Source organism: Musca vetustissima, unplaced genomic scaffold (assembly GCF_032173495.1).
Source record: "Musca vetustissima isolate MV318-11 ecotype Yass unplaced genomic scaffold, APGP_CSIRO_Mvet_v1 utg9295, whole genome shotgun sequence".
Lineage (NCBI taxonomy): Eukaryota > Metazoa > Arthropoda > Insecta > Diptera > Muscidae > Musca > Musca vetustissima.
In genome coordinates this window covers 202,163-216,980 of record NW_026879245.1, presented here as the reverse complement: position 1 = coordinate 216,980, position 14,818 = coordinate 202,163, and the positions used below count along the sequence as shown (strand labels likewise).

The window sequence follows — 14,818 nt, the reverse complement described above, 5'->3', positions numbered from 1 at the left end:
TGCACCATCTACATAAAATCGGGCGAAAATATATATGGGTGCTATATCTAAATCTGAACCAATTTTCACGAAACGCAACATACATAACTTTAGACTTAATTCAGTACGCTATGCCCAATTTCGTGTAAATCGAAGGATACATGGGGACTTCGGTGCACCATTTACATTAAATCGGATGAAAATATATGGGAGCTATATCTAAATCTTAACAGATTTTCACGAAATTTAACACACATCACTCTAGACTTAATTTAGTATGCTATGCCAAATTTCGTGCAAATCGAAAGATAAATAGGTACATTGGTGCACCATTTACATTAAATCGGACGAAAATATATATGGGAGCTGTATCTAAATCTGAAACGATTTTCACGAAATTTAACACACCCCATTCTAGACCTAAATCATTAGGCTGTAACAAATTTCGTGCAAATCGAAAGATATATAGGGGTGCATCATTTACATAAAATCGGACAAATATATATATATATATATGGGAGCTATATCTAAATTTGAACCGATTTTTCCCAATTTCAATAGGGTTCGTCCTTGGGCCGGATAAGTGACCTATGACAATTTAACATCGACAGACAGACGGATGGACGGACATGCATAAATCGACTTAGAAAGTGATTCTATGCATATTCTCAAAAGGAACCATGTGTCTATCTCGTTTCCTTTTGCCTGTTACAAACATATGCACAAAGACATAATACCCTGTACCACAGTGTGGTGAAGGGTATAAAAAAGGCCAATAATTTTAAAGACTCAAAAAAATTCTTCCTTTTGTAATAAATAAACTTTGGGATTTGATTGAAATTTTGTTAAACATTGCGACATTTTTTCTTGTTCATTTATTCTGTACTAGCATTTCATTTATGCTGTACCCGCTACTTCGTTAGCGAGTGTGGAAAGAATTTAAAACCCAATACCGACCATTATTAACATTTTAGAACTATTTAGTACCAATGCTCTCGTATAATACATTTTTCCAAAACTACCTCCATATCTCAACCCTACATACCAATCCTGACAACAGCATAAATCTAGCTCTATACTAAATTTGGTGTAATTTTTTACCCTTTATACTACTTAATTTCCATAGCTACCTACTTTAACAATCATAAATAGAAATTTCCAAAACTTCCCACATACCCCAATCGTAATTCCAAATTTCAGGATTCTTTCGGTTCACCAAAATCCAATTTGTATCAATTTTTTAATCCAAATTGTACCAATTTTAGTGTCATTTAGTAAACATTTTCAAACCATCCCAATCCAACACAACATTGATCCTAACTCCACATGCCAAGATTCCAGCTCCATCGGTTCTCTAAATGATACCATCGAAATTTGTACCATTTAGTGGACATTAGTACGATTTTACAAAATTTTCTACACAGCGCAATCCTACAACCCAACAGTAGCTCTAACTCCAAATGCCAGGATTCCAGCTGTATTGGTTCACCGAGAATTTAAATTGTACACAATTTGGTACACATTAGTACAAATTTCCTACAACGACCAATCCTACGTCCCAACAGTGATCCTAATATCAAATTTCAGATGCCAGCTCTATCAGGTCACCCAAATCCAAATTTGGTGCCATTTAGTGCACATTAGTACGAATTTCCAATACGTTCTCCAAAGCTCAATCCAACATCCCAACAGAGATCTTAACTCCAAATCCTATTTCCATCAGTGATCCAAATGTCAAATTTAAAAATTCGAGCAATCGGTTCACCCAAATCCACATTTGGTACATATTTCCCAAACTTCATACATCGGTTCACTCAAAATTTAAATTACCCAAATATAGTTCACATTAGTAAGAATTCCCAAACCTGCTAAATAGCTCAATTCTACCCCAATAATGGTTCTTACTACAAATGTCAAGATTCCAGCTCTATCGATTCACCAACATCGAAATTTGGTACCATAGTACGAATTTTCAAAATTCTCTACATACCATAATCCTACACCCCAATAATTATCCTAACTCCAAATTTCAGGATCCTCGATCTATTGGTTCAACCAAATCCAAATTGTACCAATTATAGTACGATTCATACACAGGATTAGAATATGTACATAACTACGTACATATTCTAATCCTACTTTCCGGCGGTAATGTTAATTTTAAATTTCAGGATTCCAGCTCCATTTGTACCTCCAATTAAAAATTGTACCAAATATAGTACCATATAGTATTTTTCGTATACATGAGTACACGATTTCAAAACCACCTCCTTATATCGACCATACTTCTCAACCTTAATTCGCATTCCAAATTTCAAGATTTTTCCTCTGTCCATCCACATGCTACGAAATTGTACCAAATTTAGTACATTTTAGTACTTTTCACATACTTATAGTACGAATGTCCAAAAAACACTTTGCTATATCTATTCTACAATCCATCAGTGACTATCATTTATAATTTAATACACACACAGATACACATTTAGTACTTTTTAATATTTGTCGTACCGTTCTAGTACGAATTTCCAAAAACCCAGCCTTATAAAGTGACCCTCAGCCAAAATTTCAAGATTCTAGCTTCAATCGTAGTCGGATAGCTCGATAAGACTATGTCGATCTCCGAAAATAGATGGTACAACTCATGGTTCATTCGACGGCGATATTCCCCGTTGACGCACATCGACCCATAGATCTATCGTGGTCTTCCCTTACTATGTGGACCATCAGTTGGCTCCCTTCTACATGCCTTTTGAGCTGGGGCATCATCCTCATCCATTCTCACAACATGACCTAGCCAACGTAGTCGCTGCAGCTCGATACGTCTGACTATGTTGATATCCGAGAATAGATGGTACAGCTCATGGTTTATACGACGGCGATTTCAGCGTCGACGCAGATCAGCCCATAAATCTTCCGGAGAATTTTTCTCTGAAACTATCCAAAAGATGCCTTATCTGCTTGCGTAAGTACCCATGCTTCCGATCCATACAACATCGTCTTATAGAATCTCAGTTTGGTCTGGCGAGAGGTGGCATTGTTTCTAAACTGCTTACTTTGATCGTAGTAGCATCTGTTGGCCGATTAAGCATGACTCTACAAGTATATTTAAAAGTTCAAATAAGGTAGTATTTGATACCGTCTATAAAGACCAAATTAAACTCGTCTCTAAATATTTCCTTCTAATAGTCCATTCTCTTGATCTCTAAAATATGAAACATTCTATCTATGAAACAGAACTTCTGGTGGCCTATAACATTTGATAGTTTTGGTTTCCTTTATTATCTTTAAAATAAAACTTATCTCAACTACAATTCTTTTACACAAAAAGTAAAAATCTCTATTTTATTTATTTTTTTTTTCAACTAAAATACATTTAATTAAAAATGTATTAAACTTATATACTACGATTTAAAAAAAGTTACGAAAACAAGCTTAATTCTACTACGCCTTTTTCATCTTCTTATTGGCTTTGGCCAGCTTGGCTTTAAGCGCCTTAACATCCAACTTATTGTCATCGCCATCGGCGGAACGTTTTCTTGCCGGTGAATCTTCTGTGGGCGGGATAAAATCTTTTTGACGTTTCTCTTCTTGTTTCTTCGCTGCCTCGGATTGTTTGGCATTGCGCTCTTCTTGCTTGCGTTGTTGTTTCTGTTCTTTGCTAAGGAAATATTCACCCGAAGCCAATTGTTTATCGATTTTACTTTCAGGTTGTGCCGGTGGGAATGGTGTGTATTCCTTCTTTTGTTTCTTAACCTTGGGTTGTTTACGTTTGCTGATATTCTTGTTCTTGAATTTGGGCAAGAAACGAGACCAATCCTCATTCGCTAATTTGGGATCTTTCATAAGTTCCCGTTTTATCATCAAGGCCTTAATGTTGTAAATGGGATGGACATTATTCATGGTATCGATGACAATATCACGAACCTGCTGTAAACCCTTATAGGGACCCAATGCTGAGACTGTGTTGCCTTGTACCAAAACATAACAATCGGTTAAAAGTTCAATGGATTTTAGCGTGGCTCCGTTGGGACCAATTAAACGTTGACGTCTCTTTACAAACTTTTCCTTTTTCCTCACCAAGTTGCCGATTTTAATGATGTCACAACCAATCTCATCTTGTAGCACCCGCTTGGCCTGTTCAAAGGGTACACTACGTGCCATCAGCTTAATCATATCACGTGCCTTGATGATAATATAAGGATCCCAGGTTTTACGTGTTGTCTTCACCACCATACTGCCTTCAATTAAATCTAGCTCAGCTTTCAAATGATATTCAGCAACAGTTTGTTGCACCAAGGGCCATACTTCTTTTAAATACTTCTCACGATATTTGGGGAATAGCGTGGCAAAGGAGCTTTCCTCCACCAATCCATTTGGATTATCCTCTGGTTTAAAGGCTGGTATTTTCATGGCCCAAGCATTTTCAATGGGTTCATTTGTTTGCTTGGGCTCCTCTGATTCACTGTCACTCATTGCGCGGTTTGTTTTGGTGACTTACAAATATCGGAGTCTTTGTGGTGAATATTTAATAATAAATATACCGGTTTCTTTTCGATTTTCCGTATTATTTAAGTATTTTTTGTAAATTTTCCTTGCAGAAATAAACTTCAATCGCACGTGTGAATAGTTGTTGTGACGTTTCTCGAAATGAAAACAGTTGAAGTTAAATGACAGCTGCAATCGATAACATCGTGTTATCGGGAAGAGGCAATATGAAAGGGTTATTTATACTATGTGATATGTTATTGGGATTTAGTCAAGGGAATGTTAAAAATGCATGACAACAGCAATTTCACGCTGTCTGTATCAATTCAATAACACGATACCAAAAAGTATCAATATTAGGATCATGATTTATAATTGATATTAGTCACCATATTGTGTACCCTAGCTATATCCACCATTATTCGGAATTTTAAGAAAATGTGATAGTTTTGATGGGATGCCAAATCTTCCAAGTTCCAATCAGAAATAAAGAAAAATAAAGTTTTTGGAATAGCTCATGGCCCTCTCGTTTATGAAATAAATTGAATTTAAAATGGGAACACACCATTTGTACTCCGTGTTCTTGAATGGTGAAAAATATCATTGGCGAAAATTTGCGATGTAGATGGAAAAATTTGCTTTTTGGAATGGAAGTAATTGACTGGGTGAGGAACATTTTCAATTTAGCTCATTGTTTCGATATGTGGTCTCCTGTACTACAAGAATCTATTTTTTTACTACGATAACAATTTTTCTTTTATGATATCGAAGAAATTTGTAAAATTTAGTAGATTCTTGCAGTACGGGAAGCGTGGTTTTATATTTGCCGGGATCGGGATCGGTGTTGAGAGTCTCTCTCTCTCTCAGTGGTAAATTGTGAATTGTGTTGGAAAACATTGCCACAGGTAGGAACAAAAAAGTACGAAAAGGTACCTAAAAATCTACTTCAAATGATAATAAATCATAATTATCGAGAAATATTGGCCAATACTTGTACCAGTTATTTGCATAAATAATATATGTTATAATTTAAGCGTAAATGTATCCACGGATAATAAAATATATAATTTTTGTTTTGGTACGTTTATGTCAATTCGTACCTTTTGTGAACAAAAAGTACGCTTGTTACAAAATTAAAAATAGCGCAACTCTAATTACTCTCTCAAGAGAGAGAAACTCTCAACACCGATCCCGATCCCGACAAATATAAAACCACGCGAACAGACCAATAGTCATCCCTGTTGGAACGTTTTTAATTTGAAGAAGGCAAATTCCAACCATTAACATAGTACTTTATTATCACCGACTTGCGGTATCCCTAATCGGCGTTTCTCGCCATGTCTCTTTCTCAACAATAAATTTTTCGTTTTCTCAGTTTTTTCCCTTTGTGTTCTTTCTTTATCGGGCTTTTTTCTTCTGCCCACTTTGTAGCAGTTGGAACGTTTTTAATTTCGCTTAGGCAATTGTGTTCGTCACTGACGAAGTAAACGAAAACAACGTAGATTTTTCCCAACAAATTTTTGCAAATTGGAAAATTATTCGAAAGTGATATTTTACCGAAGATCAACAAAAGTATAGACGACAGATTTAATAGGCGTCGAATAAAACATGATCAATTCTGTACGCTTTGAGCGTGAAGAAAGTTGTGAACATATGCAATTCAATGTCCTCAATGAGAGCCTGGGAGCTGAATCACCATCACAAATCTCTGGGGTAACAATGTCGGGCACCAGCAGCACCACAAACACAGATGATTCCCTTGCGGGAACAGGAAATGTAAGTAACCTCACAAAAAAGCCCATATGTGTTGTGAATGTGGTGTATATTATATGAACTCACTTGCCTTGTCTTTGTTCTACTTTGTTTTGGTTTTGCTTCTTTTTTCTAGATACTATGCACGCATGATGGTGTTCTGCTGAAAAAGGCCAGTGCCGAACATATTGCCGATTTAAATAATAGTGGTTCATTGTCATTGGTTGAATATGGGCCACCACGTCGTCTGTACATTGAATGGAAACCAAATGAAAATATCCTAATTGCTGACGATAGCCAGGACCAGGAAGATTGGGCATTGGTTGATACAATATCGCGAAGATCCCGAACAATTTCCGAGTGTAAAGCTTTCAACACCAAGCCCATGGAGACATCAACAGGTTCGCTGAAATCGAGATGTATACGCACCTGCTTGGAAGACTTGTCGGGTGTGGAGGTTAAACATCGTGGCCAAACTATACGTTTCCTACGCAAATGCGATGGTACCTTACATTCGGAATTCTTTTTCCAACACGGCAATGCTGATCTGTTTGTACGAAGTATGCGTCAATTACACATTATCGATATACAACCCTCGACACGAAGTGGCGAGGAGTATGTTATTCTAACCACCGAAACCCAAAAACTAAAGAAAACATTTGCTGAATTGGATATTGGTGAGATCAAGTCAAGCAGTGTGGGTAATGAGAGTTGGCTACCCCATAAAGTTGTGGGCTTCTTGGTCAACATCCCCGATTATGTGTCACAGAAAGCACCACCACGTGTTCGACCTGGTTCCTTGGATGCCAAAGAAAGGCAAATATCATCACCACCATCCGATAAATATCATATGGTGGGTTTGGCTGACAGCTCAAATACATCGGGATCCCATAGTAGAGGCAGCAGTTTGGATAAATCGCCCGATATGGATTCTAGTGGTTTGGAAAATGTCAAAGAAATCGATGAGAAAATTGTAACATCATTGCCAGAAAGACGCACAATAGAACGTGGCAGACCTCTCAACGAAAATCAATGGCTCGAGTTTATGACACCCGAAGGACGTGTGTCGGACTCGAAACGTGTATTGGAAATCATTTTCCATGGTGGTATTGAACCCAATCTCAGACCTGAGGTATGGAAATACCTACTCAATTATTATCAATGGAATGATTCGGAGGTGGAGAAAATTGCAAGACGCAAAGAGAAATCGATGGAATATTATAATATGAAAGCCCAATGGCTGTCAATGACCACAACACAAGAGGCGAACTTTTCAGGTTATCGTGATCGCAAGTGCCAAATCGAAAAAGATGTAAAACGTACCGATCGTTCCTTGGAATATTTCGCCGGTGAAGATAATCCAAATCTAACAACGCTGCAGGGAATTCTTATGACTTATGTTAAATATAATTTTGATTTAGGTTATGTCCAGGGTATGTCCGATTTGTTGGCACCCATATTGGCGATTATGGTAAGTAGGAGTTTTCAAATATTATGATAGACAAGCTTTGCAGCAAAATATATTTATGTTTATGATTATCAGAAAATTGAATACAAATATGTAGTGAATCATTTTCGATTCTCTTATCAGTTTCCGAATTTTTGGCACAATAGATAATCAATTTTATTTGCTTATTTACCAATTTGATTGATGTGGTGGTGTTTTAAAGGTCAATTTTTAATTTTTTTTGTGGATAATACAAGATTTTTTCCAAAGGCCGTATTTTTTTATAAAAGAATTTTGGACTGGATTTTTTAAAGAACATTTTTTCAAGGGTACCCAAACAAGTCGTGGATTTTTTAAAGAATATTTTTTCAAGGGTCTCCATTAGGCTTGGATTTTTTAAAGAATATTTTTTCAAGGGTCTCCATTAGGCGTGGATTTTTTAAAGAATATTTTTCATGGGTCTCCATTAAGCGTTGATTTTTTTAAGATTTTTTTTCATGGGTCTCCATTTGGCGTGGATTTTTTAAAGAATATTTTTTCAAGGGTCTCCATTAGGCGTGGATTTTTAAAGAATATTTTTTCAAGGGTCTCCATTAGGCGTGGATTTTTAAAGAATATTTTTTCAAGGGTCTCCATTAGGCGTGGATTTTTAAAGAATATTTTTTCAAGGGTCTCCATTAGGCGTGGATTTTTAAAGAATATTTTTTCAAGGGTCTCCATTAGGCGTGGATTTTTAAAGAATATTTTTTCAAGGGTCTCCATTAGGCGTGGATTTTTAAAGAATATTTTTTCAAGGGTCTCCATTAGGCGTGGATTTTTAAAGAATATTTTTTCAAGGGTCTCCATTAGGCGTGGATTTTTAAAGAATATTTTTTCAAGGGTCTCCATTAGGCGTGGATTTTTAAAGAATATTTTTTCAAGGGTCTCCATTAGGCGTGGATTTTTTAAGAATATTATTTCAGAGTTTAAAAACTTACTTAAAGATTTTTTTCAAGAATTTTTTTTACAGGAGTACAGATTTTTATAACTATATTTTTTTAATATTCATATTTTCTAATCCATTTTTTTCATCTCTTTTCTCTCACTTCCAGGAAAACGAAGTCGATGCATTTTGGTGCTTTGTTGGCTTCATGGATATGGTATTCGCCAATTTCGATATCGATCAGGCAGGCATGAAAACGCAATTCAATCAATTGCGTACCCTTTTGGAATTCGCCAATCCACGACTATTTAAATATATGAAGAGTCACGATTCCGATAATATGTATTTCTGTTTCCGTTGGCTATTGGTTTGGTATAAACGTGAATTCTCCAACGAGGATATTCTCAAGCTGTGGGAATGTTTATGGACCAAACTGCCCTGTCCCAATTTTCACATCCTCATATCGGTAGCTATTCTCGATCAAGAGACCGACATTATTATTGAAAGTAAATATCAATTTACGGAAATCCTGAAGCATGTCAATGAGCTGTCGGGCAACATCGATCTACAGAAAACGCTAAAAACAGCCGAAGCGATTTATTATCAAATCAAAGAAGCTGAAAATTTACCCAACGAAATACGACAAATTATCGGTGAACCATTATTGGAGACGGCAACGGATCAACGCGATGAGGATAATAGTTCACCGCAATCATTTGATGATGGATTCGATGAATTGGTGCGTGAACTGACACCCGAAGAAATGAAACGAAAACAGGAATTGTTGGAGGAGGCTTGTGAACGTTCCATGTTTTTACAATATATGTAGATGTTTTAGGTTAAATCAATTCCCCCCACCCCGCACTTTTTTTTTGTTAAATATTGTATGGAAATTTAATTTAAGTTTGCCTTTGTTGATATTTTTGAATCCCCTATACAAATCCTACACCCACCCCCAACTTAAATAGACAGTTTTTTTCTATTTTAGATATTGTGGAATAAAGAAAAAACTAAACTGAAAAAATTATCAAAAAAAATGCCTACAAAAACGAAAATGTTTTAAAACGATTTATAAAACCATAATATGATATTCGATATAAACACAAATTTGCTATATATGTAGTACCATGTAATATTATAATATGCGATCACATTGCGATAATTTTTTTGATTACTTTTATTGTGTATTTTTTTCCAAATAGATAATTAAGCATTATTATATACATAAAAAAACAAACACACACAAACAAAAAGAAAACATATGTATTTCACTTGATATTGCCACAAAATTTAATTAGAGGGCAAATAAAATATACCATTTTTTTAAAAATATACTATATGGAGAGGTTGTGTTTTTTTTTCTAATTTTGGAAAAGAATAAAAAAGTGGGTTATTATCTGAGAAGTTTTCAATCACTCGCTGGGGAATCGAGTATTCCAAATAACGAGGGCCTGTTAAAGAATATTATTTTCAGAGGCCTTATGTGATTTTTTTTTCGAATATTTTTACATCGACAATATTTACATTTACATTAAATCGGACGAAAATATATATGGGATCAATATCTAAAACTGAACCGATTTTCACAAAACTTAATACACGCCATCCTAGACTTAATTCAGTACGCTGTGTCAAATTTCGTGCAAATCGAAAGATATATAGGGACTTAGGTACATAATATCGGGCGAAAATATATATGGGAGCTATATCTTAATCTGAACCGATTTTTACGAAATTTAACACACATCTTTCTAGACTTAATTCTGAACAAGTCTAGTTTAGGGCCCCCTCCCGGATCGTTTTAAAATTTTTACCACATGTAGACCTTGGGGCCCTGATTACAGCAGTATACTTTCCGGAGATATAGGCCTTCAAAGTTCCGTTGGGAACCTTGAATTTTCTTGTAATTTTTTTGAAATTCACTAAGGCAATATTGGTATCATTTTAAAGCATTTAAAGCCCTGATTACAAAAATATAATATTCATATCAAATAAGTCCATACTTCCTGAGATATAGGTCCTATGGACAAATGGCAAAACCGGTATAGTGTTTGTGGGTAGCCGGCCTTCAGCCGGGGATTTAACACCTTCTCCTATGGACAGATGCCAACACCGGCTACGCGACAGAATCTCCTTTTAATTAGAATGGTGTTTGTGGGTAGCCGGCCTTCGGCCGGGGATATAAGACTTTCTCCTATAGACAGATGCCAACACCGGCTACGCGACAGAATCTCCATTTAATTGGAATAGTGTTTAATTGGAATAGTGTTGTGGTAGTCAATTGGCATTCAATATATATGGCAGCTATATCGAATTTTGAACCGATTTACACGAAACTGAACACACATCATTTTAGACTTAATTCAGTACGCTATGCCAAATTTCTCCTATGCAACACCGGCTACGCGAATATATATAAGCTTTAAAATGATATCCATATTGCCTTCACCAATATTACACAATAACAACATGGAAGGTACTTACAAATTTACATATCTCAAAAGTCGGACTTATTTAATATATATTAAATTTTTGTAATCAGCTATATTCTTTAAAATGATACCCATATTGCCTTAGTGAATTTTAAAAAATTACGTGAAAATACAAGGGTCCCAACGGAAATTTGGAGGCCCATATCTCCGGAAATACCAAAAAAGTATATTGCTGCAATCAGGGCCCCAAGGATTACATGTGGTAAAAATTTCAAAACGATCCGGGAGGGGGCCCTAAACTAGACTTAAGCCCTTAATTCAGTACGCTGTGTCAAATTTCGTGCAAATGGAAAGATATATAGGGACTTTGGTGCACCATTTACATAAAATCGGGTGAAAATATATATGGGAGCTATATTTGCCAATTTCAATAGGGTACTTTGTTTACAATTTAATATAGACATACTGACGGACGAACGAACGAACTGACATGCATAAATCGACTTCGAAAGTGATTCTATGAATATTCTCAATAAGAAGTATGGGTCCATCTCGTTACAAACATATGCACAAAAATATAATACCCTGTACCACAGTGTATCCCAGTATGTATATAAAAGCTTTTACCTATGTTAAAACATGGACCTGAATTGTTATATTTCTGTTAGCTTCCAAAAACCCGATATTCCAAGTCACAGCTTTTTTCGGCAACAGTTCACCGGCTAGTTTCACGTTTAAGTCTCAGATGTCGATCGACTATACTTCTGTGAGTTTTCTAAATTCGATAAAGACATACAATGCTTACCTTTCACAGGGATATAGGCTTTTTCATGACTATTAAAAAAAACGGGTTTAATTTGAACACAATTTTCAGTCGATAGATCACCCTGCAACAACAAAAACAAAAAAGTTATGTAGGCAAACTAATTTTCTATTTATAAAAACTTACTCTAATTATATATATTGGAAGAAAAATATGCATAGATTTGGAACTTGGAATATGTGCATAACACTTGCGAAACGCTCGAAAAACGACAGAATTGCACATTCATTTTTGGTAAATTTTCTTTTCGCCTTAATTTGGAATTGAAAATACAGTATTTTTCGGTTAATTGCACATCAAAATTTGCATTTTTGGTAATTTTCTTTCCGAACCCACTTACTATGAAATGAAATATTTTTGACCCATCATGTGGTTCAATTAAGCGTGGAAATCAATTAACCGTAGGGTCAATTAACCGAAAAATACTGTATTGGTTTATCACTCGCGCAATGTAAATCACTTATGCATGTATATGCCGAAACCAAAGCGATTAAAACAAATTTTGCGGAAACATCGGAGACATATTGTACACTAAAACACAATCGCCACTTCACCACAAATTATTTGCATTTCCCGCCCATAATCTCTAAAACACAACGTACCGAAACCGAAAAATACACAAATCGACACAATTTATCATGAATATTTTGCTTGTTTGGTTTAGTTTGACCGCCACTTGGCAAATTGAAGCTTCTGTATGAGGAGTTGCGTTTACTGCACGCATAAACGATAGAATTTCCTTAAATTATTTATAATTTACATATTTATAATTATGTATTATTATTTTTTTTTTAATTTTAAGGAATAAATTTACTATTTATTAGACAATTCTCAAGCGAACGAACCGAAATGAGATTTGACGTTATAACAAAAAATTCCGTTAGTCAACCAAATACAATGGGAACAAGCAGGGTTCACGCTAATGTCATTTTAGGGGTATTCACATCAATTGCTTGCAAGGTGGGTTCGCAGTAATGCATAATTAAAGCTATTCACAGCGTTAAGGGCTAAGTGTTATGTGTTATCGAAAATACAACAACCACAAAATACAACAACCACAAAATACAACAACCTTAGTTCCCTCCCCAGAAGCTATTGCTTTGTGCAAGTGAAATTTAATTTTTGCAATTTATATAATAAAATATATAAAAAATAAATAAAATATTAAAAAAAAATCTTTAAAATGCAAACACTTTTGACTTTTATTTTCTTTCTTTTGTATTTTGATTCGCAAATTTGGCAAAGAAAAATTTGCTAATGGAAAAGCAAGCGAAAATTTCAAAAGAGAAAACAAAAAAATTTGCCAAATAAAAATCTGCCTGTGGAAAAGCAGACTTACGCTTGTTAAACATGTTCAATTATGTCTACGTTGCGGTACGTCACGACTAATTGACGTGTGTTCTCAGCTGTTCTTATGTTGCGCCGACCTAACTCTTTTTTTGTTTTGATTCCTCGATTCGTAAATAATTCATAATTTAAATGGGAAAAAATAATTAAACGGATAGCTTCTTACACACACACCCACACATAAATAAGTTTTTTTTAATTTTTTTAATTTTTCACGTTCTGATGTACCACTATCATAACGTGGCTAAGGGTTGTCAAAAAAGGCATATTTTTCATGGAGCGTTATTATTTTTCCAAGCATTTTTAAAATAACATTTTTCCAAAGGTATTGAAACTTGATTTGATTTATTTAATTTTTATGGCAATATGAAAAAAAGATTTTTTAAAAATATGTTTATTCCGAGCACCACGAAATCTTCAATATATCGAAGAATATGTTTTTCAAGGATTTTAAATAGTTATGTTTTTAAAGTGCTATTAGAGCGTAGATTTTTCTAAAACTTTTACTCACTTTTTTGTTTATTTTTTTAATATTCTAAGTGACTTAAAATAGGATTTATCGGTCCATTCCTTCTAGTACCCAAATCCCCATGTTTTCAACATTTTAATAATACCAAATCATCGAAACCACAAATAAAACTGTACAATAAAATGCAAGAGTTTTTTATTTTTCAGTATTTTTTTCGATTTTTTTTTAATTTTTTTCTTTGTATATATAATTTAAATATATATACATTTTTATTTTTTTGTTGGAGTTTCTGTTCTTCTATTATTAATAAGATATTTCATAATTGTTAATCGTACAAATCATACTTAAATTTAAATAGTAATTTTTTGTATTCTGTTTTTATTGTGTAATAAAAAGAAAATTAAAATTTCTCAAAAACATGATTTAGAAATGGACTTTAAAAAAAATTATATTTTCTTCCAATATTCTATTTGCAATACTTATTTATAAACTCTTCTGTTTTGTATGTATGTTATATATGTATATCATTATGATTTTATGCAGCAACAATTTTATTAAATTTATTACTTTTTTTGATATAATTAGTTTCTTATATATTTAAGATAAATTCTATTTTTGTTGTTGATTGGGTTTTAAACATAATTTTTGTATGTATTTGAAATATGTTTTTTTTTGGGAATGGGGAGGGTCTGTAAAGGTCAAAGGTATTACTTTCCAATGCATAGAATTTTCTTTTTAAACAATAGTTAATACAACATATGAACAATATTTGTTTATTATATAAAAAATTATTAAAAATTCAGCCAATACTATTTAAAAATCAAACTTGCCTTCCACAGCCTTTTAAGTAATTTTTGTGTCGACATAAAAAGATCTTTAATCAGATATCTTAAATATTGATCATTATTATAGAATTGGAAAATTTTCAAGATTTGGCGCAGAATGAAAATCTGGTCAATGGTGAATTTGCCAGGCCTGAAGCTGCATTGGTATGGTCCAATATTGTCATTGACCATTGGCTTCAGTCGTTCATACAGCACGCTAGACATCACTTTAGACAGCACAGCAAGAAGAACTATTCCTCTATAGTTGGTACATACATATCTTGTCTTGTCTGCTTATTTGTGCAGGGGACACAGAATGCTGTGGTTCAAATCAT

At 34.3% G+C, this 14,818-nt stretch overlaps 2 protein-coding genes across 2 annotated transcripts; one reads left to right on the top strand and one right to left on the bottom strand.

Moving 5' to 3' along the window:
• Window positions 1-3,416: 3,416 nt before the first annotated feature.
• On the bottom strand, window positions 3,417-4,465 carry LOC133324062 (KRR1 small subunit processome component homolog). Its single transcript, XM_061532948.1, has one exon. The coding sequence runs from the start codon at window positions 4,453-4,455 to the stop codon at window positions 3,424-3,426; it is 1,032 nt and encodes a 343-aa protein (XP_061388932.1). The 5' UTR covers window positions 4,456-4,465; the 3' UTR covers window positions 3,417-3,423.
• A 1,608-nt stretch (window positions 4,466-6,073) lies between these two features.
• Window positions 6,074-9,417, top strand: LOC133324064 (TBC1 domain family member 15). The gene is made up of 3 exons (XM_061532950.1): window positions 6,074-6,243; window positions 6,356-7,690; window positions 8,758-9,417. Exons 1-3 carry the CDS (start codon window positions 6,076-6,078, stop codon window positions 9,415-9,417), a joined length of 2,163 nt encoding a protein of 720 aa, XP_061388934.1. The 5' UTR covers window positions 6,074-6,075.
• The last annotated feature ends 5,401 nt before the right edge of the window (window positions 9,418-14,818 follow it).

Coding starts and splice junctions, on each gene's coding strand:
- LOC133324062 (XM_061532948.1), bottom strand. CDS start 4,455: ATGAGTGACAGTGAATCAGAGGAGCCCAAGCAAACAAATGAACCCATT.
- LOC133324064 (XM_061532950.1), top strand. CDS start 6,076: ATGATCAATTCTGTACGCTTTGAGCGTGAAGAAAGTTGTGAACATATG. Junction 6,244..6,355: donor CCCTTGCGGGAACAGGAAAT/GTAAGTAACCTC, acceptor TCTTTTTTCTAG/ATACTATGCACGCATGATGG. Junction 7,691..8,757: donor CACCCATATTGGCGATTATG/GTAAGTAGGAGT, acceptor TCTCACTTCCAG/GAAAACGAAGTCGATGCATT.